This window comes from Cottoperca gobio, chromosome 22 (assembly GCF_900634415.1).
Source record: "Cottoperca gobio chromosome 22, fCotGob3.1, whole genome shotgun sequence".
In the NCBI taxonomy this organism is placed as follows: Eukaryota; Metazoa; Chordata; class Actinopteri; order Perciformes; family Bovichtidae; genus Cottoperca; species Cottoperca gobio.
The window spans coordinates 14,310,913-14,337,808 of record NC_041376.1 but is presented as its reverse complement, the minus strand read 5'-3'; the positions used below and the strand labels follow the sequence as shown (position 1 = coordinate 14,337,808).

Sequence of the window (26,896 nt, the reverse complement as noted above, 5' to 3'; positions counted from 1 at the left end):
AAATAAGATCAGTGACACTTAATTCAAGAAATAGTATTGATTTATTTTAAAATTTACAATTTGTTAATTTACAATATAGTTGGATATGTACATGTTGAATTTGAAAATAAAATAAATACACAGCACATCAACGTTTTTTCACAAGCCAGTACAATGCCCAAGTTCATAAGACTGATTGCTTCTATAGACGATGACTATATAGAGAATCCATTTGAAGACAGTGATCACTGCACACAGAGGATGATAGAAGTCAAAACAATTTGTCTTTTCTGACATCAGCAGTGAGTTCATCCCTTTTTTCCACCGGTTCATTTTTTATTAGAAACAAAGACGGTGCTTCACTTTGACTTACCTACAGCCAAGAAAGGAATGTAAGCACACTATTAAAGAAACCGGTGAAGGCATGGCGTTTAATAAGTAGGATCTGTATGATTAGACTGACTGTACATAAGGCACCCTTACAGCTCTGCTATTATCTAGTGAATAAGGTATTTTATTCTAAAACTAAAGTAATATTTGAACTGGCATAGGATGAATCGAACTCATGACAGAGAGAATATGGAGAACTGAACATACAGAGGATGAATGTTACAGGTTAAAGAATTGTGCTACGGTGTATAGTCTGTGGTCTGGTTTTTGTCTACAGCTTGCAGGTGGCCTGCGCTACTTTGGAGCTGGTCTTCCTGTTGAGGGTTCGACAGATGAAAGCTCCAGCGTCCATCAGCTTTGAGAGGTCCACTCCCTGAGGCGAGGACAGAAAGCCAAAGGTCAAATTGAGGGAGCTCACAACGTACACAATTATTACAGCTACTAAATTATAATAGAGTGGACTAACATTCTGCAAAGCTGCTGCATTTCATTCATGAAAGAGCAATTTCTAAGCAGTTCTTTTTTCTTTTATTAAAAATTATTTTATAATTAAAACAGAAAAGCAGAGAAGCATCTTTAATCTATACTATAAAAGTAAGTACAAGATAGGAGAGGACAAAGAGAAACATAAAGTGTAACTTCTTACCGTTTGAATCCCAAGTCCATGCAGCATGTAGACTACATCTTCAGTAGCAACATTCCCAGAAGCCCCCTGGGCGTAGGGACAGCCGCCCAGTCCAGCTACTGACGAGTCTACCACACTGATGCCCATCTGCAAAATGATGGTACAACATAAATATATATTAATTAAGGATCAACTTCTATTTATTAAATCAACGTTTGACAAAGGAATATTATCTATGAATTATCTCTTGAACAGTGGGAGAGAAATTATTTCTTAGATTAATACACACAGTAATGTTTATATATACAGTCAACTGTTTATGTAGATTATGTGAGGATTTCTGTCCCATCTATTCCGGTATTGTAAGGAAGTAGCATTATTTTTGCATTAAAGTTTAAAGATCATCCTTGTGGTGATGGGGGAATCATATATATTTAAAAGCTACAAAAAGACAACAATTGAATACTAAACATTTAAAAAATAATTCTAAATAAAATATCAGGTTATTCTTTGAAGCAACACTAACAACGCTACAATGCAAGTCTTCTTTCTATTATTGTTATTTATTTTATTAAAGTTTTTTTGTATTTCTTCTTAGTTGTCGTTTTATTTGTTTTATTTGATCTGGTGCTAATGTCATTGTTCTTTTATATGCGTGTACATGTATTTATCTCTTGAGCCAACGTAACTAAAAACAAAATATAAATAAAAAACAGTGCATAAACAATAAATCACCTCCATCCACAGTCTATCTCACTATCTGAATATTTCAAAGATATTTTTAAATAGCATTAAAATAACCGGAACTAGGTCTGACCTGTAAGGCTACGAGGATGTTAGCCAGGGCCTGGCCATAGGTATCATGGCAGTGCACTGCCAAGGCATTAACTGGCACCTCTCTGCTCACGGCCTCCAGCATTTCACTCATGCTACCTGGAGTCCCCACTCCAATAGTGTCCCCGAGAGAGATCTCATAGCAGCCCATGGAGTACAGACGCTTAGCTACCTGCAAGATAGAGCCAAAGCTTGACCTGCTTGCATCAGTGACAGTGTGACAGTTTACGTGATGTAAACGTGTGAGAACTCACATGTGCAACTTTTTCAGGTGCCACCTTGCCTTCATATGGACATCCAAGAACACATGACACATAACTGCAGTGACGAGAAACAGAGAGGGAACTCGTGAAAAATCAAACCCTATTATTCCAGTAATTTATACATTTGTTGACAGTCAAGAGCGAGCCAGTAAACCTACCCTCTTACTGGCACACCGGCTTCTTTAGCTGCTTTCATAACCTCGTCAAAGCGCTGTAAACTCTCATCCACTGAGCAGTTTATGTTCTTCTTACTGAAGAGCTCAGATGCAGCACCAAATATGGCTACCTCTGAAGCTCCAGCCTTCACCTGTGGTAAGTAAGAGAATGGAAAATACATTAAATGATACACATCACCTACAGTGCAAGAAGCTGGTTATACACTTTGTCAGTGTAGCTTTTGGGATATGATGCTTGACACTCACAGCAGCCTGGAAACCCTTAAGATTGGGGGTGAGGACGGGGTAAGACACTCCAGGTTTCCTACAGATCCCCTCCATCACCTCCACCTGGTCTGCCATCTGCCATTTAGATAAAGATGACAGAAACCAATTAGTGTTGGAGAACAAGCCACTTACATTCCTATAGTCTGCAGTTTCTGTACCGCCCTACTTTGGCTCCTGTCAGCACTTTCCATATGAATGGCTCTGGGAGAACAAACTCACCTGTGGAACCCATTTTGGAGATACAAAGCTGGTGGCCTCAATGACTCCCAGCCCTGTCGCTGACAACATGTTAATCAAATGAATCTTTGTCTCTGTTGGCACCATAGTCTGAGGGTGGAAACAGCAAAGCAACAAGATGAGGAACAGTTGGAAAACACGGGATGCAAAAAACACAAATGCATGACTGAGATTCACCTGGTTGGACATAAGACACCTGCTCAATCTCACTACACTGAATGGTTTGACAGAGAGAGCTGTGTTAACGTCAGAATGGGATATTTCCTGTCTATAATAGCCGTTCTTACATAACGTTACCTTTTCATTCTGGAGACCATCTCTGGGTCCCACCTCCACTATTTTCACCTTCTCTGGAAGAGCTTGACCTGCTCTTACGCCAGCCTGTACAGACAAACACACACGTTTAATACAGATGTAAAGCAGCGTTAAATTAGAAATAGCTGATGTTAAACCTGACAAGTAGCCAGATAACAGCTGCATAGGTTACTAACTAACAGTTACTGTATGTTAGCTTAGCTTGGCTTGACGGTAGAGGAAGCTAACAGCTGGCTGACAAGCACTGCCTTCGAGGCTGCTAGCTAAACGTGTACAATAGTCCTGCTGGAAGAAAAAAGAACTACAAGAAAACTTACTGCGGAGACCTTTGCTGCTGAACTATATGCCACATACTTCTGACCCATTGCTGAATGTAAAGCGCTTCTGTTAACAATTCTCATGACGGCCGCCATGATGCCTTTGCTCTGACGTCACTTCTTCCTCGCGAGAGTAGCAACTGAACGCACCACACGGGCGCCATCTATGGGCCGGGAATTTGAATACAATTTTTTAGAATCCGTTCACATATATGTATTATTAATATATTCATTTGAATAGAAAGCTCATTTCCATATAAGTTTAAATACATTTACAACTTCAACATAACATATACACTCACCTATGTTTGTAATGCTTCACTAATGTCATTTGTACTACTACATTCACTTGCTATTTGACAGTGACATTTTGGTCAAATTGGCATTTTCAACCGTGAAAACGCAATTTAAAGCTGTCTTCTAAAAATGTCACTCTATATTTTGAATACAAAAACGCCACAATTTCTTTAATGGTTAATATTTAGATTTTATTAGGGGGAGTTTTCTTCTAAAAGATTACCCATGTTACTGTTTTAATTCAACCTAGGTTATCTGATAAACCCTCTAAAATTACGTATAAACATAGAGTACACACTTTTTTTTTTAATCGTTTTTGCGAATTTCAGTTTTTTTGTTTGTTGCCCTTAACACAATTTTCCTTTTATAGTATTTGATTGTTCTTTCCAATTACACAAGAAATGGGGTGAAAAGACACAGAACACAGAAATGTATAAAAATATTTTTAATGTGTCAAAAAGTTAAAAAAACAAACAAATAAATTATAATTGGTTTTATATAATAGTGCATATCATAATCAAAGATAATCATAAAAAATCTGCAAATGTGTGACATTGGTGGAAATGTATTCTCTTGACTTCCCTTAATGTAAGTAGGGAAATCGCAGTATAGTCATTATTCTGGCCATGCCACTTTGTTTTGCTCAACTACAGCTTTTAACAAAGCAGAGTCCCAAAAAGAAGCAAAAGTGTTCTTCCATGCATATGAAAAAAACACATTTGAAAGAGTTAACTATAATAGAAGCAAAGGAAACACTGAATGTGCATGCTTTGGATACTGCATATCTTTATGAAGCTTAACAAAAAGCATTCCATTTTGTCACAGAGGTCAACATCTTATTGAAAGTGAAGATTGACCAGTTGCATTTAACTAATAGACAACTAATATATCGTAAATGTGTGTATTTACATTACTGGATCACATATTTTATGCTTAAATTCTCTTGCATGGCTTTAGTACACACACACACACACACACACACACACACACACACACACACACACACACACACACACACACACACACACACACACACACACACACACATACACACAGTCAATATTCACACAGGCTTCTGCACATAAACACAGACTTTGGTTCTATTTCACTGCAGCTCCTCGTCACTGTCGTCCACTTGTTGGATGATGAGGTCGGCCCCCGAGTCTTCAGCCAGGTCGTCGTCATCCGTTACCATCCAGCTCCTCTTGCTGTCCCCCTCTTCCTCCCCATCCACCCCTAACAAAAGGGCCGGCTCCTCATTGGCGCCATCTAGACTGTCCATGGGGATGTCATCGCAATCCACTTCCTGGACGCACGCGGTGCACATGCGGTAGCGTCGTGTGCCCTCACACACCACATGCCCAGTGTCCTCCGTCACCTGACACTTACACTTCCTGCACACCAGTTTCCTGGCTTGATGGATCTGCGGAGAAACAAACATCAAAACTTCTGTGTTACTGTTGGTGTTTCTATGGGTAGAAGTAGGTGGTTGTAAACACTGATACACATGAGAAAACAAGTTATATTTTGTTTTACAACACTGTAGCGCAGCATGTGTATGTGGAAACTCACATTTTCTATGTTTCTGAAGCTGTTACACCAATAATAAATGACTTTCACCTTCCGGTTGTAAATAAACCTACTGTCTCAAAATGGCTACGAAGATGCTCCAAGCGAGTGAAGCGTTTATTGCAGGCCTGACAGGGGTAAGGCCTCTCTCCAGTGTGGCAGCGCAAGTGACGCTTCAGGTCTGCCTTCCTCTTCACCGTATGTGTGCAAAAGGGACATTTGAAGCGCATAATGGGGTTGGAGTCTGCAAGTAGAAAGAAAGTGTTCACAGCTTTTCTGTTTATGCAGCTAGAATTAATGTTAGAATGGAAGTGAGCTCATTGAAAAAGTAACAGAACTGAAGTATTAAGGGATCATTTTAGATTCTCCGTTACATTTGAAAAATCATTGCTTGACATCTGACTGTGCCTTGCTGTTTCTAAATTCAATGATATTTTCACTCTCACATACAACAACTCACCTTTATTTAAGTGTCCAATAACACCCAACATAGGTGGAAGAGTAGCATACAGCTCCTCTGCCTTTTCAGCCTTTTGTGTCCTCGCCTCCTCGATGTCTAAGTCTTCAGGTTGGTTGGAGCGAGAGCTGTTGGACGCTCTCCTCTTGGTTCCACCTTTACCTCGCCTGCGCTCTGATCCAGGCAAGGTGTACAAAGGGTCCTGAGGGTCCTGCATGTCCTCCGTTTCTGCATTGAGATCATCAGCAGGGCTGCTCGGGTTAGTCTTCAGCGCTGAGGCCGGTGACTCCAGGTCAAGGTCCTTCCCCATAAAGCTAGACTGGGATCTGGAGTTGTCCCGGGTCCAGAGCGCTGGTGGTGGGCTGACAGAGCTGGGGCCTTGCTGCTGCTGCTCTGAGGTCTCTTCTCCTGCTCCACTGGTGAAACTGCAGGTCTCAGACAAACTGAGGCAGCGATCACTGTCCTCATCCTTTACGCTGATGTCCAAGGAGGATTTGATGAAGTTCTTGCAGTAGTTGATGACATTGTTCATCTGCAAGTAGCTGGCTGCAGACATCACCTCGATCACGTTGTGACTGGAGAGGTCCAGCTGACCGGAGTAGATGAAATCCAGGATGACGGTGAAGGTCTCAGGGCTGAAGACGTCGAACGTGGCGTCGATGGAGTCGGCCAGGTCGTCGGGCCCCTGGGACAGCAGCATGCGGAAGTAGCCGCTGCTGGCGAACAGGATGTTGCGGTGGGCCCTGAAGAGCTGACCCTCCACCAGCACATTGCAGTCACAGAATAGCTCCTGGCGGCGCTGCTGGTTGAGCTGCTTCAGCAAACTGCTTTGGTGAGCCACTGTGATGTCAGCGGCGTTGAACCACCTCTGAGGCTGCCTGCAGGAGACAACATTATAGCACTCACACTGGGTGTGCATGCGGCATAGACTTGTTCTGCAAGAAAATTACAGATCATAGAGACCTTGTGGACACTCATTAAAGAAATTGAGACACTTCTATCTTCATGCTCCTGAATTTACAAGCTAAGAGCTTATTTGCATACATTATCTATCATTTGAATTTTACACATTAAGGAGGGAAACATGCACTCCTGCAGTGCGATTAAATTGAAAATCTGACCTGGCCAGCTTACTTTGGTAAATGGTTATGCTACAGAGCCCTAATATTAACAGCAGGTCACATAGCAAACACACCATTGACCCCCCTATTGATGTAGCTGTCAATTCTCCCCTGTCTTTGTTTCTGCACTGGACTATCTCCAGCTCCGCAGAGCATCCGCCCACCGGACTTCATTCTGCACTGTGATTGGCTGCACGAACCTTCAATCAAAATCTTGTTCTAATGGGCTACACCCGACTCCAGTCAGAGCATCGGGTGGCAAACCCTGTAATCATCCCTGAGGGAAGCTAAAGCGGGCATGAAATATCCGACGTTATAAACACAACAGACTCATGGGAAGAGGAAATAATAAAGCACTGTATCCGGGTATATCATCCAAAGATAGAAGAACATTGCCGCAACCTCCTTTGCAGAATAGTTCTTAATTTCTATTTGTATTTATAGTAACCCATTTAGGCTTCCTTATGTAGACTCTGAATTACACGCATTCATTTTTAATTGTGCGATGCTTGCTCGCCCGATAACCCACCGTGCAACGCCCGCCCGCAACACTCTATAGTGCTCCTCATGTCACACGAAACCAAGTCCGGTATCTTAACCGATATATTCTCCCTTAATTCAGGTGTCAGTCGACCTACAAACCGAAAGGAGAGTGCTGCAGTCCTGCGAGAGAAAAGCGGGCAGCGGCGCACCAGAGCAGCCCAGTCTGTCCTGGAGCGACGCCCACTTCAGGCTCCAGCCAGCACACAATAGAAAAATAAGACACAAACCTCCAGCAACTAAGCATGCTGCCAGCTGACAAATGAATATATTCACATAGTGAATCATATTAGGGATAAGACGCGCTCACACGCCCGTTTTCATCCTCAACACCACCCCCACTTCTCGCCGGAGGTCCGGAGCGCAGCGAGCAGCGGGGAGGATTTGCCTGCTGCCCAAACCCAGAGACTCTCTCCCAGGCGTGAGGTGTCTGTAGGACCCGCTTACGCCCCACGCCGTGATACCCCTGACAAAATCCATCGATACTCACTGGTGACTTGATTCACCCGGCGCCCGATAGAGTCTACTCGCCCCCAAGTCTGCCACCATTTCCATTTTTAATTTCTTTTGCCTTTTTTTTCTCGTCCAGGGTCCTCAGTCAGGCACTTCCTGCTCAGCCCTAAAGACCGAAACCCGGTTAGAGCGACTGGAGCACTGCTGACGTGGGTGTTTATTAACTGGGTGCCCGAGGGTTCAAGGAGCCATTTAAAGCCCTAGTGCCCCGTTTACATGTAGTGCATGGACAGAATATTAATATTGAACACCGAATGCCCCAGCCATATACAATTGTGTAATATTTCTATAATATTTCTGTAGGGATTTATTGCCTGTCTGTCCCTCTGCTGACCGTATCACAGGCTACCGGTAGGTTTGTTTAATATGCCTTGGCATCACTATGATGATGCTGTGTTGCTCAACAGTGACTTTTCAGTAACCTCATCAGTGTAACTTTTACTGGAATATTCTCATGGTTTGGTTGTGTCCCTGAAGACTTTTCACTTCATTTCATAATGTAGTCAGCTTTGTAACAGCCAATCTCCCTTAATTACAACTCATTTCACAATCTTTTGAAACAGCTTCATAATGGAAATTAAGGCTTCCTCAGTAAGAAAATGTATTTATTCTTTCATTGTTTGATGGATCACAGATCAATACATTAATAGAAAAAATACCCATTGTTAACTTGAAATTACAACACAGAGAAATCAGAAAGACATTTTTATACATTTCTTTTACACTAAATAGTAAATAAGATAACTATTAATATAGAACAAATAGAAAGTTAAACATGACAAAACATAAAGCATTCAGCTCAATCACAAGTTTATATGATAATATGAGGAAAATTAGGAAGTTGATGGTTCGCTTTGGCCCGGTGATTTAGGAGAGGATTTAGGAGAGGATCTAACAGCATCAAGAGGATGTGCCATTGGAAAATCCAGAGGGGTTCTTGGACTGCCAGCGCCACAGATCCTCACCTACACGGGTACAAAAAATATTATATATATATTATATTATATATATTATATTATATTATATATATATATCATATTATATATATATATAATATTATATATATATATATATATATATATATATATATATATATATATATATATATATATATATATATATATATTATATTATATATATATATATATATATATATATATATATATATATTATATTATATATATATATATATATATATATATATATATTATATAATATATATATATATATATATATTATATATATATTATTATATTATATTATATTATATATATATATATATTCAACACAAAAAAACATTATAAAATTGATGTAGACTTTTCCAGAGTAATAGTGCTTACACATTGTTTCCAGGTCAAATTTGGCCTTCCAGCCGAGCTCCTTGTGGGCTAGACGAGGGTCAGCATAGCAGGATGCGATGTCTCCTTCCCTACGTGGAGCGATTTTGTATGCGATCTATGCAGAGAAAACATTAAGTTTAATTAACAGAACGGAGAAGTTTAGCCTATAAAGTAGGAACTTCAGTGAATCAGCCTTCACAGTCAATGTCCGCCTTGCCATCCTTTAACTCCTTTAAACAGGATAACACGTAGTGTAACCATACTACTGCTCCAAGTCACTTCAATTACTCTCAGAAGACACAATACAATCGCTGACCCTGAAGACAATTTGCTTTGGAGAGAGAAGAGCTCTCCTGTCACTCACCTCTTTCCCTGATGCCTTCTCCATGGCTTTCACCATCTGGAGCACAGAGTAGCCCGTCCCTGTTCCCAGGTTGTAAACCTACAAACACAATAACGCACACATTCCAGCACTCCCATAAATACCTCAATGGTATATGCACATGAATGAACCAGAAAATAGGTTTTAAAATACTTTTGTTTTTGCTCCTTTCTCAAATGTACCTTGCAGCCACAGTCGTCCTTCAGCTTCTTCAGAGCTGCTATGTGTCCTTTTGCCAGATCGACGACGTGGATATAATCTCGCACACCTAGCAAGAAAAAAAACTTTGAGTTCTCCGCTCGAATTTCAAACCACAATTAAATCTGTGTGATGCAGTTATAGTTCTTCTCCATTACCTGTCCCAGTCAAGTGTGTCATAATCGTTCCCGTATACACTGAGGAACTTTCGTCTCCCAATGGCAACCTATGAGGGAGATAAATTAAGCAATGTAACACACATGGAATATGCATGGTATGCTCTGATCTGATCTAGCCGTGTATTTGACAGAGAGCTCATGTACCTGGGCAACATATGGCAGCAGGTTGTTGGGGATACCCTGAGGGTCCTCTCCGATCAGGCCAGAAACATGAGCTCCAATTGGGTTGAAATAACGCAGCAGCACTGCATTCCAGTCCTGCTGACACAGAGGCAACAATGACGCACCATATGTATACGTGTGGGTGTGCATCTGTGCATGGCTATATGCCCTCTGATGAGTACCTTCTCAGCTTTACAGAGGTCCTTGATCATCTCCTCAATGAAATACTTGGACTGGCCGTAGGGATTGGTGCAGCCGCCCACGGGGTGCTGCTCGTCGATGGGAAGGTGCTGAGGGTCTCCATACACCGTGGCCGAGCTGCTGAAGACCAGATTGTGCACGCTGTGAGCCTGCATCACCTGGGACACATGCAGATGCAAACAAACACGGCACACACATACAGTCAGCAGTCTAAAGCACACACACACATACGGAGTAAGCACAAAAACTGAGTTTGGCGGACACAGTGAGCTCCACACGTTAAACGTTCTGAAGGGTGCAGTGTTAGAAGTAGCCGACTCAGTATCTAATGAACACACGCTGGCATGCACTCGGCGAACAAAGATGAAGTGCAAATAAAGATCAGTTCAGAAATGAAGAGGGAAGTAAAGATTTAATGGAGGACAGACGGTGTCAGATCAGATGACAAAAGTTCAAACTGACCTCGAGCAGGTTCATGGAGGCGGTGAGGTTGACTCTGTAGTAGTGTAACGGCTTCTCCACTGACTCGCCAACAGCCTTCAGACCAGCAAAGTGCATCACCGCACTGAAAGAATGCTGCAACACGGATCGATATTTAGGCATGTGTGATGGGTACGACCTAAGTAACTAATATGGTCGCATTATTTCACACTACCTATTCTCAATGAATGGACAGAATGGACATTCTTTGGAAAAAAACAAACACACAGAGAAAAAAACTATAAAAGCTGAGAGTGGAATTGTATAAATACTGGTGAATTTATCAGATGGCCCTAAATGTTTCATAAACCAAAGACAAATTCTCCAAGCATTTACTCAACAATATATATTTTAGAGCTGACTTATGAGGGGAAGAAAACTACATTTTATTTTCTACATTTGGAGAAATATGATTTTGTGCTGCAACTAACAGTTATTTTCATGATCCATCAATCTGCCAAATATTTTCTTGGGTAACTGATTTATCAATTTGTTTATAAATTGTCAGAAAAAGGTGAAACATGCCATTTCATCAGTTGCAGGTGATTTATCGATCGATCGACTAAGCAATAAAACAAGTAATTGTTCCTGCTTCGATGAGATTAATAAATCTACTTTCTGACCTTTTTGAAGAGTTTCTCCAAGCCAGGTTGGTCCAAAAGATCGAGTTCATGAAACTCAATGCTGGTGTCCAAGAGCTTCTCTATCCTACGTATGCTTTCTGGCACATCCCCTTCTCCTCCATTCACAACAGGATGTAGCACACACGCGCATGCACACACACACACACGCACACACACACACGCACACACACACACACACCACACACACACACACCACACACACACACACACACACACACACAGTAAGATAGGAATATCACAACACTAAACAAACACACTGGAAGTTTATGATGACTGTGGTTGCAGTTATGGAGTTTACCTCTAGCAGAGTTACTGAAGTTATCTACCACGACTGGCTGGAAACCTGCTTCAATGAGCTCCACCACACAGTGACTCCCAATGTAGCCTCCTCCACCTGTGACCAGCACCTTCTCTGCCATTCTTTCACCTGTCAAATACAACACACACTCATGTACAGTACATACAATCAACTGTCCATTCAAAACCCTGTTGTGATTATTTTGATTTTAGCAGTAGCAGAATGACGTGAGAGGACACTCATGCAGAGGATACATGCTCTGGTAAAAACAGGATATCCGTCAGTTCATTTGAGCACACCTATATTAGTTCCACTTGAAAGATATGTGACCCACCCACAGTCCATTGTCAAGCCTGAACCTGTCCAATCATTAAAACAATGACAGTGCCTTCATGATAGTACGTCAGCAACTTCTACTTCTCATTGTTGGAAGAGATTCTTATCTTTTGAGAGAACACTCTTTATTAGTGACTAAATAAACTGAAACTTACTTGTACATTGCGTAATATAAGTTGTATGATTTAATTCCATTCAAAACTATTGGCATTATATGAAGTACAGGGCACTATTGAACGCTGAGCTTACTATAACATACACTCATGTAAATGTAAATACATGCCAACCAAACTACAACCGTAACACTAATTTCACCCAGTATACTATTATAATCTATGCTTGGGCTTTTGAGCCAGACTGTACAATACAAACCAATTGATTAATTATGGTCTGTATGTAAGGTTAGTTAAAACAATCGGACTTAGAATTAGTTTTTTATTTTTAATATCAATATGTCATCGTGTACCCACTGCATTTTTGCCAGTTCCACTAAATACTATATAACTAAAACTTAAGTCTAACCCAGTCAACAAAGGCAACAACTTCCCAAAAATGTCAACTTGAGAACACATTTTACAGAATGATGTGGGTGTCAGTGAGATACGTACTAAATGTCCCGATAAGTGTGTAAATAGTCGTTCCCGGCAGAGTCTCCTAATAAAGGTGGTCCGGAGAAGCAGGAAAGTGTGTGTGACGACAGAATGAAGTTGTATCAGTCAGTTCAAATTAAGTGTCCCCTCTCTCCTTCAGATATGTATTTACTTCCTGTAAAACGTGGAATATAGTTAGGTCAATGATTCACGCGCCACTTCCTGTACGCATTCTTCAAGATAAAAGCATACACGTTCCTAAATTCGCACCACATACCATTGAATTCACTTTAACTTCAATTGTGACCTTACAAGTGATCAGTATAGGGTATAATACCATATAGAACAACATTAGCATTTGATTAAGATGTTTTAATATTGGTTTAATTCACGTTTTATTTTGAAGTAAGAACCGGATTAACAATACGCCTTGTCGCTACCTTTACAGTATTTTATGTCTCCGCCGTAGTACGTGACTCCTCACATGCCGTGACGTCAGAATCCCCTCTAATAAAGCCCCGCCCTCGATCGTTCACACAGGGAGGTGATTGTGCTGAGCGTCCAACTCTGTTTACAATCTGATTCATACCGGATGGCAAAGGAAAAGTGCCACGTTACTAAACAGACTCAATCCAGGACATTTACACACAGTAAGGTTTTATGCAGCAATGCAAGTGCAGTTTAGTTAAACTACAGATACTTTTTTATGTTTGTGCATTAAGTGAGGTCCATTCAGTTTGCACATGCACATAAGCAAACAACAAAAAGGAATAGTTATTGGAAGTATGATCTTTTTTTGATACATTTTGTTATTGTTTTCATAACAACCAAAACAAAACTGGTAGTGACCAACCATATACAGTACAGGCTTTTTGTCTTTATGTTATTGAATACATAAATAAAGGAACCTGATCTCAATTGTAATATTCATAAAAGTATATATTTAGATCATAAATGTACATGCTCAAATTAAATTATATAAACAAAGAAAGAAACAAAGCAAACATGCCAATACTAAATGCTGCTTATCAATCAATCAAGCTGCAAAGTTTCCTTATTATTTGCTTTATTATTAAATGATGTAAAATGATAACTAAGTGTTTCATGACCGTGCAAATATAGCTGCGTTAAGAATAGACTTTATAACACTTAATAATATTTATTATTAATTATCTGACTTTTTCTTTATTTCCTTCTAATCTATATGATGACATATTCAATTTGAACGGATGTAGAAGAGATTTGTTGTTGTGTTACACCTACTTATAGTACTTGACAAGTCTGTACATGTGTGTTATGTCTGTTGTAAATAGTATAGATATGTCTGTGTTTGAGACTTATATTTGCTATTTGTAATAATAACTTAATGTCACTTTATTATAATTATGAGAAACAAAAAACCTCATACTTAAATCTACACTTTACTTTTATATGTTTTGCTTCCTTTCCCATACTCCATATTTTCCATTTATAGTCAAATACTCAACACAACACTAACAGAAATCCATAAGAAAGATTTTCCAAACTCAGGAATTTCCCACTACTCAGTTAAATAGAGTTGCATTTTCTATTGACTTCAGATCCTAATATGCTGAGTAATGCATGTTAAATATATTTTGTGATCCTTATGTTTATATAGAGAACTTTCATTTTCCATTACGTCTGTATGAAGCTCAGATCTAGCAGGATTCTTTCATATGCTGTGCCATTTCTGGAGCCTGTTTGCCAATCGTGCGCTGCCCAGAGACACTGGCACGTGAAGAAAGGCAGCAGAATTGGGAGGAAAGGAAGATGAGACGAATCGGATACCTTAGAGATGAAGTTTGCTCACTCTATTCATTGCGTAATGCGGCTTCTTTGTTAGAAAGGACTTGGAGCTTATGAAGAAATCTCAAGGGGGAAAACAAAATGATAAAATACTTCAGCAGCGGTACACAGGAAAAATAAGGAAAACCAATTCAACCATTCAGTAGAGGACAGAGGAGAGGAGACAGAAGGAAACATTTAAAACTCAGAGGAGGAACAACACGTGACTGTTTGACTGTCAGAGAACAGCAGGCAACCAGGACTTCCATCTCTCTTATACATTTGGTTCAGTTTGAAATTATTTTACAGTTTAAATTTGGGTCGACTGTGTGCCATCAAGTTGTTACTTCAGGAAGACTTTTGTTTTCTGACTTTGTGTCATGGCTCAGCTGTGCCTGTGCGTTTATATATACATGAGTGTGTGGCTCCATACTTCCTTCGGGTTGCCACCCCAGCACCGTGGATGGCTGCGGCTGTGGGAGGAGGGCGAGGGCTGCAGGGAGTGCAATCAGCACCTTTGCCCCCCAGTCCCCTACAACTGTCCTGCAGGTCGGGTGCAGGATGACTGTGAATGCTGTGAGCAGTGTGCTAACGTGGAGGGGCAGCAGTGTGACCCGGATGGAGCTCAGAAGTTCTACGGCCTCTGTGGAGAGGGCCTGATCTGCCAGATAAAAATACCAAATCGGGGACACAGGGCTGAGCCAGAACCTACATGTGTGTGTCAGGAAAAGGGCCCCGTATGTGGCTCAGATGGGTGGACCTACCCAAATGTTTGCCAGATGAGAGAGTCCGCCAGCCACCATAAAACAACCCTGAAGCTCACTGAAAGAGGACCCTGCCACTCAGGTTACTGCACTCTTTTCTTGCATATATTATCAGTTTAGGAAAGTTCATATTTTTAAGATTTTAATGTATATGAATAGTTGTTTTGATAGTGAACTTTAGGGGTCCTAGTTTTGAACCTTGGGGTACTCCTTTTCTGCCGCAGCGCCCCGTATCATTCGAAGCCCCAGAAACCTGGTTAACTACACCGGGAACGACATTGTGTTTGGGTGCGAAGTCTCAGCCTACCCTCTTCCAAACCTGAGCTGGAGGAAGACAGGGAGTGACAACTTCCTGCCAGGAGATGATCCCCACATCTCTGTCCAGGTTTGATCCGAGCTGCAGTTACTATGCATCACTAAAATGTTCATTAACAGTGTATGCTTTGATTGAACTGTGTCCGGTAGGGTTTGTCATTTTTAGTTTAATAGGGCCTTTTATTTCTTCCAGTTTGCTTGATAGGTAATGTTTTGGATTAAAGGGACTTTGAAAGTGTTTAGTACAACGAAATACTGACAAATAGCTGTGGTAGCAACGCTGTGTTAGCAACACTGTGTTAGCAACGCCGTGATAGCAACGCCGTGGTAGAGACCTGTCAATCACAAGGTAGCCAAGCCCTAAAATATACCCTTTTTCATCTTCTATTTTACTTTAAATGAGACCATATTTGACAAAATACTGTATTGAAGACTTGAAACTACTGAATGAGATTAAAAACTCATCAGAAAAATGTTAACTGAGGTAACAAATCCAGTGAGAAGTTGGTTCATTTTCTCATACACTTTTCTACAATCTGACTTGCAACCAGTGGAGTCACCCATTGCTGTGCCATTAGAAACAATGCAGGTTTAGAGCACTTGCACATTGGCTATACTTTTCAGACCGAAGGTTGCCACTTGAGCTTGACCCATACTATGGACTAAAAGTCAGGCTATGTCTGTCTCTGCTGATCCGATTTTCAATCATTCTGTTTATAAAGTCTATTGTGAGACTCCCTGCCTTGTGGAGGTGCCACTCTAAATTGCTGGAGTACCACTTAAAACGTGAATCCAGCTGGTGGATGTTTTTCTATTTTCCAAGGCTGAGATGAGAATCACACAGTATCTCACAATATTATCTCAATTTATTGGCAAAGATTGCAATGGCATCACAACAAAAGGGATTCTGATATGTGATATATAGATAAGAAACAGTATGATAGCTACCTGTGTAACTGAAAAGGAATACATACCCAAACAACAATCACTTTCCAAGTGCTTCTACTGAGAAGAAACAGCAGTAACAAAATGAACAGACTTTCCTTTTAAAAACACCCACACAGCAATGTTTTCTTGTGCCATCATTCACTTGTAAACAGTCATGCACTGATGCACCGCTCCAGAGTTTATTCCACAAGTCTATTGATAACATCAATCCTGATCACAACAATATTCATTTATTTTCAGAATGTTAACCCTATAAATGACAGTTTGTTTACATAATGGCGCCATTGTTTTTTTATGGCAAAAAAAACAAAACGAAAATTAAATTTCTGTATACTCAATGTTAGGTATATTTTGATCTTTTTTGTTGTTGTCACTAAACATTGATTTTGATGTGTTTTTCTTCTTCACACATGTAAGCATGTATGGCGAAAAGGGCTCAATCTGGTGGAAAATAGTAAAAGCTACAACTTTGAAGCCAGTGCTGTAGGTGGAAAGCCTGATATGATAGAATGCACGATGTTATGCTGCAATGACCATGAGGTCAAACATGGTGGTTTAAATGAGGACATTTCTGTCCTTAACGGTCTGACTGTCTGTATTTTGGCTACACAATTTATTATAGACGTATTATTGGAGTGGAGGTTGAACTTCCGAAATAAAAAAACATATATAAAACTCACACCCTTACCAACATGTATGTTGTATGCATTAACATAGGCAAAACTATTGAAACATTGAAAAGCCAAGAATGTCACTAGAGAGGCACTACAGCTAATCCGGTCTGTTTCTCAGGCTCGAGGCGGTCCCCAGCGCTACACTGTCTCTGCCTGGCTTCAGATACAGGGCCTCCACGTCTCTGACGCAGGGGTCTACTCTTGCATATCTCACAATGCCTTGGGGGAAACGTCGGCATCAGCACAGCTCACAGTGTTGAGACAGGGTGAGTGGCTGAGCATCATACCCCAGACTGTTCACGAGTGAATAAGAATTTTGTGCTTGTTTTGTTTTATTTTGTTTATATATTCTCACTCAAAATGTTTCTTACCCGCTCTCCAGTGGTGAAGGTGATGAAAGACCGTGCTGAGGAGGAACAGGAGCACTTTGATCATCTGGAGGAAGGCAGTGGTGTTGGACAGCTGGCATCTGGACATTATACCTGGGTATAATTTAAATCAGTTTTATATGACCAGACAATTCTATTATTCATATTTTAAATTAAAGGGCACAATGTTCGAATCACAGCTCAATTTCTTTATTATAATGTAACATAAATCTGCTTTTATTCACCTTCTCACTGTAATATGGCTGTGTACAGTTTATTCATTTGCATGATTATAATAAAATGGAATAATAACTTGAACACTGGCATACTAGGGAGACTGTTAACTCATCTTCAAAACATTTAATTTGACATAATTGATACAAACCGATACAAGTCACCCCTAAAGTAAAACCACTTCCTCCTGCTTTCGCCACTCCACCCAGAACACACAGAGTACAGAACATTCGTTCACTGAGATAAAAAGGAAGAGATGGATGGAGTGAGAGAAGGTGCGACCATCCGCAGGGCCTCCGTCTGATTCTCTTCTTCTCTCTCCACCTGAGTGCTAGTTAATCCTCCCCTCATCCCCCGACTCCCAGCTGGATACACCGGCTCCTTCTGAATGGCAAGCTGCATTAACACCGAGGAACTTTCCCCCGCTGTCTGTTAGTCAAAGCTGATTGGAGATTACAGGCCTGTGGCGAAAACACAGCGCTCCGTCTCATCTCAAATCACTTTCCACCTCTTTATCTCTCCTTCTTCTCTTCATTTCTTTATCTTCTTAATCCAAACTCTCCTCCTTTTCAATGTCATCAACTTTCGCTTGCCACTACATTGTTTGCCTCTATTCAGTAATCTTTTTTTGACAGCTGAATGACAAGAAGGATGAAGAGGAGGAAGAGGGTGAAAAAAACCCCTTCACCTCCTGAGTGGAGCCAGAATGATGTCATGGGGGCATTTGTCCTCCTGGTGTGGAGGCTTCCCTTCCCCTGCTAATTACCTTGTACAAACTCGAATCTGATACGGCGGATATGAGGCCCAAATACAATTATTGTGGGCTAACAAAGAGATATTGAGATTCAGGGAATGAGGGAGAGACTGCAAGTGAGATAGGAGGAAAGGTACATGCACAACCATACATGCACACACACATACAGCAACCACGTGCACGCACACACGCTCACATACCCACCCACCCACACACACACAAACACAACCACTTGTCCTTCCCCTCCATTCCCTCAGATAGGCTAATGTTATTACTGGGGTAATTATCCTCATTAGTGCCAGCAGCTGTAGGGAGCACATTGCTTGCTGTTCAAACTCCACCCCAAACCTTTCCGTCTTCACATCCCTCTTTGTATTCCCGAGATCTCATTTAGAGACTTTGTCTCCATCCTTTGCATGCAGGCAGTTGTAAAAATAGAGCCCCATCAAATATCTAATAAGCCAGAGTTACCCATGTTTTTCTAACTTGTTAGAGTCTATTTTGTGGATGAGGGTTACTAATGTGTTCTGGCCTGCAGCACTACACCACACAAAGCTACATTAGAGGGCTCAACAGTGTGCAGAAAAAGAACTAGGAAATGGTACAAAAAGTGCACAATATTCATAAAATAGTTCATAATATGCTGCCATCAAACAAGGATACGGTAACTGAAAATTGCTACTATTTGTTTTTTTTCCATCTGTCAGTTGCACCTTCCAGGTTTTGGGAGTTGAACAATTAAACACAAGATGGCACTGTTTAGTCAAATAACCACTTTAATGCTCTCCAGTGACTGTACTTTTACTTTGAAAGCTACATCTATTAACACTGCTCTCTCATCTGCTTCATGTTTTTCTTATTAACATCCTTCCAAAAAAAAAAAAAAAAAGACTCTTCACCAAAGAACATTAGCAGTCAGTTCTTCCTCCTTGGTTGCAATGACACTTTGCCACTGAAGAGTTGATAATAATAGTGTTTGCATAACTAAAGGTATTGCCTGTTTATTTGTGATGTTTAAATGAAAGCACCCTTAAAAATGATTCTATTCATGTTTTTTAACTGTATGTCTGTATCTTCACACACAAATGATGAGATCAACAGCTGAAACGGGCGGCTTTACACACAGCATCCCCCTTGCTCTGTGAGATTGCCTTTTGTTTTATTGCCAGGGGCTGCTACAGACAGTAGGTAACATGTATACCGCTAAGCCCAGCACCAGGCGTTAAATGTCATGCATTGCCTGTTTTTATTGGCTGATATAGCCTGTTGTACCCTTCTCTTTTTTTTCCTGGAAGCCATTGTTAAAGAGCTGGTTGTTAATGTGACTGACCAGATGGGCTCCTGCTCCGCGCAGCAGTTCTGATTGAGGGTGTTTACCATTCACTGGGCTGTGGATAACAGGTGAGACTGCTGCTGGCCTTTCAACCAATCACAGAGCAGCAGATGTCTGGCCTCTGCCTGTAAACCTTTATTTGGCATTTGGGGCCTTATGGGAGTGGGTTTAATAATAACACTGAATCAAAATGAATTCTGGTTTATATGTTTTCTACAGAATGCTATTATGTGAAATGGTCATGCAAGCTATGCCAATAAGACCACATACCCACTGCTACCAAGCCTCCCTGAGCCTCATATCCTGAATACATTTTTGTAAGAAATTTCAGTTAAATAAAGCTGAAATATCTTTTTGTGTATTGAATACTTCAGATGACTGCCGGGCTATTTAATTTTCCCTTTCAAAAAGTTCAGACATAATTTCCAGAGATGTTCCATCGTCCCTGCGACAAAATGTTTCCAGCATTAGCTGAGCAAACAGGGGACATTCCTTTCCCTTTCCAATGCAGGCCATCTCTAATTACTGCAATTATCATGGCAACAACAAAGGTAAGGCCAGGCCTGGGATGGTTGAGGAGTAGTCCTCTAAAGCTTTGAATCAATCTGCCTTAATGGATGACCTGTGTCTAGCATGCATGTATGGATTAGTTTGGCTGCAGCACCTGTCCCTGTTCTGTCAACAGCAGATCAGGTTACTGGCTACACATTCACCTGGCTGACACAACTTCTTGTGATTGACAATATGCCTTTGTTCGCTGCTGCTCTCACAATATTGACGTTGAATGTAGAATTATGAAGCAGGTGATTTAAAAAAAATACTTTGGATATATGTGTAAATGATGCGTGAATGGATGTTTTGATCATATTTAAAATAAACACCAGATAAAGCTCTCAAATAAAAGAATATCCATAACACATCATATTGCCACAAACAATTCCACCTGTCTGTCTTGTAATTTCAAGATCTGGCCTCTCAGGTTGATTATGGAGTTAAGCTGCCGGAGCGGCCTACTGAAGCGAGACTGTGGCTGGGCTTAACATCCTTCCAAGGACAGCTTGTATCTGATCTGAACTGAGAGACAAAGCTCAGTCAAGAGTGGGAAGCATACTCTCTGAACTTCACTCCTGAGTACTGAGATTTAACAATTATATTATTAATTATAAGCCTTTTTTATCAGATTTCCAGTCAGATAACATTTATTATGCATATCTTGTGATAAATTGGAGCAGCTGACGGGATATCAAGCATATCTTCTTCACACCAGACAAGTTTTTATTCTCCTCTGTGTTTTGTCAGAGCACAATATGGGGAAACTCCCCTTAGATATTAATTTAGAGTTAAACACGAAGGAAACTGATTGTTTCAAAGCATCCAGCCAGCTCCACGGCACACACATGTGTAACCATTAACTGATGTTCAAACAAACCTCACCTATGTACCTCCGAGAGACAAACCTTTAATGCAAGGCTCCATCTGAGATCATTAATAGTTGAGTCAGAAGACCAGAAAGGAAAATCTCTACATATTTCATCCAGCTGGCATAGAGTCCCCGCTGTATGGCCTTGTACTCCCGGTGCGGCCTTGCTGCTTTATATTCACTGTCATCTCCATTATCTCCCTGATGATGAAACGATTAGCTAGCAACCGCTATGCTAACCACAAAGCTGGGCGGGTGATGGATGGGCTAAGTGATAGACTCAGGCGGTTGGTCGGGGGGCTTTGTCCTGGATCTCTGACACCTTCTATCTTGTGATCCATTCAACCCCCCCCATTGCCTCCATCCAACCCCAAGTTACCCCCACCAGCTGCCTCTGACCCCTCATCATAGCCCTGCCTATGCTTGCCATGTGCTGGGAGTCAAAGGGTTCCCACCTATCGCTCATCAGAATGGAACCCCACCATCTCCTGCCCCACACACTAAATCACAATCAATCGCTTGGCAGACAGAGATGGATTGGGACATCCACGACCCTGTACCTTTCAGGGAGACCCCCCCCCCCCCCCCCCCCTCCTCCAAAGGGCTGCTGTCACAGACAAATAATAGAGGTGATTCTAGGAGGAGTGAGCAGGTCAAGTCTGCCGCCCCTGGAAGGAAGTTGTTACAAAGCAATGGAGGGAAATTCTTTTCTCTTTAGGAACAACAGTCGCAATGTCTAACAGCATGTCTGACAGAAGGACGTGTGGTGGAGAAAGGTTTGCTTTGATGCCACAAAAAACGTTATTATAACATTTAAATCCATCTAAATCTAATTCAGGGCACATTTTTGAGTTATGTGGAGAATCAAATGTGAGACTAAATGTATGGTAAATGGCAATGTGTTGCTTTCTGCTATTCAAAAAGTTCCCAAGGGTCTGTCCAACAAATCAAACTTATTGACACAAACAGGTTCAATGTTAGACTTTTCTTATGTGTATGGGCTACTAGAGAGGAGATCTACAGAGCTGTGTGTGGACAGTGTGTGATAATCCAATTTTTGCTAACCCTAGGAGATAGCATGATTCTTTATTCAGACATATCACTTGCACGTCACCATCTCTGTTTCTTTAGCATAAGCATTTCAATATAAAATACATGAATTAAAATATATCTGTCTAACAAGCTAACGGTTTAGCTAACCAATTAGGCAAACTTACTACTGAAAAGCTAATTTTATCCCTAATTAAGTTTAAATTAACTAGCTGGGTCACCAAGCAGCATAATACAGAAAGTGTAGTCATGTAGAAATGCCAAGAGTATGTCTTTTTATCAAATATTTTAGAAGACATTCAAGTAAGCAACTTAGCTAATGTTATTGCTAGCCAACATTAGCTGGACTGGTAAGCTTGATACTATGTGGGTTATCACTCATTTGACTAATGTTACATGTATTATGTTACTCAAGCTTGTTAAGATGAGGTGGATTTGGCAAAGGCTGGTTAAAAACATACAACGAATTAACTTGTGATTAACATAACATGTAGCCTATACCGGCCTTCTGCACATTTAATCGTATTCATATATGTACTATCAATAAGCTGCCTTTCTTCCACAGCCTGCATGTCTGCGTCCCCTTTTTCCTCCACTGTCAAAGTAATACAATCTTGACATTCTGCCTCACATCATCATGTGTGTTTGAAGAGTTGCCGTCTAGTGCTTCCTGATTTTAACAGACTGAGTGATTGCATCATTCACATGAGCATTGACAACAAATATCATTCAGACATGTAAAAGTCTCCACGATGCCATAACACGATGATTGGGACGTGAAGAATCTTATTCTGTATTCACTGGCAAGAGCTCGAGGAGGATCATTCACATGTAGATGTGTCCTTCTGGAAGTGCCTCAGCTATACAATTTCCATTTAGATAAGGTGTATACACAAATAAAGAAAGGACATCGGGTTCTTCATTTGATTAACTAATCATAGTCTTTGTAATTCCACTCGGAGAAGGGCAGTGCCGCGCTGTGCACCCTGATTAGCCTATGCATGATTGCTGCTGCCGTGGCACAAATCAGTTCAAGTAACTCAACTCCATACACTACGCAATGGCTGTGATTAAACAGGCGATTAAGATATAGAGAGTTTTAGTCAGTTTAATCCCTTTTCCCATTGTCTAGATAGCCACAGTATAGTCCCTGATCAACAATAACTGAACACCACAAGAATTGGAGTGAGAGGTGATTAGGTCTTTAAAGCTCCCTAGAGTGCGGATACAGGTTGTTTGTGATTAGCTCGAATTTAGAGGTACATTCTGTTCTTATTGCCTCTTGCCGGAGCAGGGAATTCATTATCTGATGCTTAAGCTGAGGGGAGAAGAAAAAAACAAAACACACACAGCCCCCAGGACTGGTGTAATATCTTTAAGTGAGACCAGAATAATCCACGTTTGTGGCACAAAACCAAGTGAGGAAGCTTCCGGTTCACAGCAGGTTGACAAACCCAACAAAACACTCCTCAAACTCACGACTCGAGCCTCAAAGTGCTTTAACCCTCTTCCCACTTCTCTGCTAGCCCTTTTCATGATGTGCAGTGGTGTCTGTGTATCATCTGAAGGCTGCATAGAAACTCTACAGCCCCTCTCCATGACTGATCTCTTTTGATAGAGCTCATTATGCAAACTGCTCCCAACTCCCACCACATAATTAGTGCTTAATTAATTTGAGTGAAATCTTTCATCTGTCTGTGTCCGGCCAGCTCCTTCCTTCCATTTACAACATGATATTAATTTCAGAGGGGGGAATGGTAGCCCAACTGATGAAAAGGCTGATATAATTAATCAAGTACTGTATCTTTTTCCTTCAATTTTTTGCAGGAATAATAATAAGTGTGATGAGCAGAGTCTGATTAACCCTATTATGCTGCCTAATTAGGGTGATCATTTAATAATCAAAGAAGAAGCACAATTATAAGAGAATGCAAATGATGCCGTCTAATGAAGAGTCGCTAATTCTGGGAATTCTTTGTTTGGAAAATGTTGCATTCCAAAGTCAAAGGCCAAGAAAAGGTTCCTCTCTCAATGTACACATGTTAAGGATGTACTTACAATCTGGAGCCCCACATTTTTATACATTTGTCAGGCTATTGTAAAACTCTACCACATCAGCAGGAAGAAATGACTGAAAAAGCATAAAGCAAGCACTTTCTTGTTGAGAGTTACAGATAGATGAGAAAAACGGCACCCCTCTTTTGTCTGGCAATGTAAAACAAATCTTCTAGCACCTCTAAAATTCACTTATTCAGTAAATATATATTTGGTTTGTTTAATCCGTCCAACCCCTGAAGTATGGGTTTACAAAGGTAGCACAAGATGATGCACTTCATCCATGCATGGCACTTTAAACCCTTGAGTGTATGTGTGAGTGAGTGTGAGTGTGTAGAAGCACTTTGTCATGAATTACTCTAAGAAAAAATAAATAAATTTGATAATATTTTTGATACCATATGATGCTTGTTTAAATGCATTTGGTTTCGATGTTCTTTGAATCTGTACCACTGTGATGTCTTGTTTTAACTTGCACAACAAATGAACCTTTGGATACTATATTTAAAGAAAAAACTTGAACCTTGACTATTTCTTGACAGGGTGAAGTAACTTCCTGGAATCTCCCTCCATGAAACCACAACGTGACCTTTTTACACTTTGGTTTGGTAAGTATGAAAGAAAATGAATATTAAGGGTTTATCAGTGAGACTTGGAGTTGCAGGAAGGGGTATATGTTACCTTTGGACAGATCCAGGCACTGTTTCCAGGCTTTGTGCTAAATTAAGCTAAGCAGCTGTCGTACATGTAAGTGGAAACTTATTTCTTATCGAACTCTTGGGAAGAAAGCAAATAAGCGTATTCCCCCAAATGGAGAACTACTATACAATTAATTTTCAAATGAGATAAAAACATTACTAAAAAATGATCAACATCATGCTAAAACAAAACTATTTCAAGGGCACTTTTCCAATCGTGTGAGAGTAACAATGACAGAATCTCATCACTCAAACGCTTAAAGCCACTCACAGGGCACCAACTTTTATTTCCCACTAGCCCTGTGTCTTTTATAGAGCCCAAGGCACTAAGATGCAGCTGCCACTGTAAACTCAAGGGCAGAATTTCAGTACCATGGACAGCAACCAGTCTTCAGTCAGAGAGATCACACTCAGTAGACAAACGTCCACATTTAGAGCTAGTATTTCAAATATAACATTGTGAATATAAATTCAGGAAATAGGACAATTATGTATTTAACAGATTTATACAACTGCATCTTATGAATGAGTGAGATGAGCTGACTAATAGTTTAAGGCTATGAGAAAGACGATCACTGTGTAGCTCCATATGTCAATAGATAAAGGATATGGCCCATTAGGTCTGCCAGAGTCCATCGTTCATGCTCCTAGATGATACAGCTGCTGTCTACACTTTCATCAAGATAATGGTGACCTCGTATATGGAGTCTATGAGCAATGGCCCTGATTTCATTTTTCTTACATGGAGTCATTACCAATATCATTACAATCTTCAGGGAGCCAGTGAGCAACCTTTTGGACCTTTTTCCTTCACTACTTGTGTAAGAAATGTATTGCCTGCCAAGCCAAATGCCTGTCAGTAAAATCCTTTATATGCTGGCCTCTTGTGTGTGTGCCTCCTCCACTTCTTTGTATCTGTGCGGTGTGTGCGTGCTCTTGTGTGTGTCTACATGAATGTACCTCAATTTACTCCTCTTCACCCCCATAGTGCAGCTGTGCCTCAGAGGACTCTTGTGAAGTAATTGAATGAGCCGGGGCAGGGGGAAACCTGTGGCAGCGAATGTGGTGCCCGCTGGCCTTATTATCTGTAATACGGCAGCCGCTCTGCCTGCACTTTCTCATCTGCTCATGAATACAGAAATGAATGTGGTGGACGTCAGAGGTGAGCGCAGAGGGGAGAAGCAGGGCCCGAGCCGTTTTAATCAGCTCCCAGATAGAACAATCACTTTATCCACCTCCACAGTGCTGAGGTGAATTAGTGTTTAACATTCCAGGGCATGCTTTCTGACAGGGGACTCTGCCCCAAACAACCAATGGACTGTGGAGATTATTGAGAGACACTCGGATTCTTTTGATGCGTAAATTAGAACTAAACATGCCCCTGGGACTCCAGCTACTGATATGTCTGATATGCTGGAAGACCTCTGTTTAATAAGAGGCTCTTTATGAGAAAAGAAATGCTGGTGTTTTCCCCTTGAAACATTTGTTCACGTGTCTGTGTACACAACAACATAAGATGTAACCAATACAAAAATCTATGGTTTTCCCTGAAGTAACAATCAACATTTTTGCAATCGTTGATATGGCATTTCAAAAGCCCAGAAACATCTGTCTTTATAGAGCCATCAGCATCATTGTCAAAAGAACAGATGACATCAGGGACATTCACAGTCAACACCGAGGACCATTAGTCCTAAGCTCTGAGTTATACCACTTTACAGGCTTTTCACAGTAACCTGGTCTCGAGGGCATCCATCTAAAGTATAC

The 26,896-nt window shown here is 40.8% G+C and overlaps 4 protein-coding genes across 4 annotated transcripts; 1 reads left to right on the top strand and 3 right to left on the bottom strand.

Moving 5' to 3' along the window:
- Nucleotides 1-22: 22 nt before the first annotated feature.
- hmgcl (3-hydroxy-3-methylglutaryl-CoA lyase) lies at nucleotides 23-3,564 on the bottom strand. Its single transcript, XM_029460594.1, has 9 exons — nucleotides 3,404-3,564; nucleotides 3,069-3,152; nucleotides 2,754-2,861; nucleotides 2,514-2,609; nucleotides 2,250-2,398; nucleotides 2,083-2,146; nucleotides 1,812-2,000; nucleotides 1,016-1,141; nucleotides 23-742 (listed from the first exon to the last, which is right to left on the bottom strand). The coding sequence occupies exons 1-9, from the start codon at nucleotides 3,497-3,499 to the stop codon at nucleotides 641-643; spliced, it is 1,014 nt and encodes a 337-aa protein (XP_029316454.1). The 5' UTR covers nucleotides 3,500-3,564; the 3' UTR covers nucleotides 23-640.
- A 566-nt stretch (nucleotides 3,565-4,130) lies between these two features.
- Nucleotides 4,131-8,027, bottom strand: zbtb8a (zinc finger and BTB domain containing 8A). Its single transcript, XM_029459962.1, has 4 exons — nucleotides 7,878-8,027; nucleotides 5,730-6,604; nucleotides 5,344-5,513; nucleotides 4,131-5,123 (listed from the first exon to the last, which is right to left on the bottom strand). The coding sequence occupies exons 1-4, from the start codon at nucleotides 7,940-7,942 to the stop codon at nucleotides 4,806-4,808; spliced, it is 1,428 nt and encodes a 475-aa protein (XP_029315822.1). The 5' UTR covers nucleotides 7,943-8,027; the 3' UTR covers nucleotides 4,131-4,805.
- Nucleotides 8,028-8,488: 461 nt separating this feature from the next.
- Nucleotides 8,489-12,885, bottom strand: gale (UDP-galactose-4-epimerase). Its single transcript, XM_029460677.1, is given in 12 exon segments — nucleotides 8,489-8,865; nucleotides 9,241-9,355; nucleotides 9,605-9,682; nucleotides 9,805-9,890; nucleotides 9,979-9,985; nucleotides 9,987-10,046; nucleotides 10,144-10,257; nucleotides 10,344-10,520; nucleotides 10,825-10,938; nucleotides 11,466-11,581; nucleotides 11,785-11,913; nucleotides 12,729-12,885. Coding segments are annotated over 11 exon segments (1,053 nt in total). The 5' UTR covers nucleotides 11,906-11,913; nucleotides 12,729-12,885; the 3' UTR covers nucleotides 8,489-8,800.
- A 2,011-nt stretch (nucleotides 12,886-14,896) lies between these two features.
- LOC115027611 (kazal-type serine protease inhibitor domain-containing protein 1-like) lies at nucleotides 14,897-17,825 on the top strand. Its single transcript, XM_029461052.1, has 4 exons — nucleotides 14,897-15,362; nucleotides 15,505-15,665; nucleotides 17,336-17,483; nucleotides 17,600-17,825. The coding sequence occupies exons 1-4, from the start codon at nucleotides 14,897-14,899 to the stop codon at nucleotides 17,707-17,709; spliced, it is 885 nt and encodes a 294-aa protein (XP_029316912.1). The 3' UTR covers nucleotides 17,710-17,825.
- The last annotated feature ends 9,071 nt before the right edge of the window (nucleotides 17,826-26,896 follow it).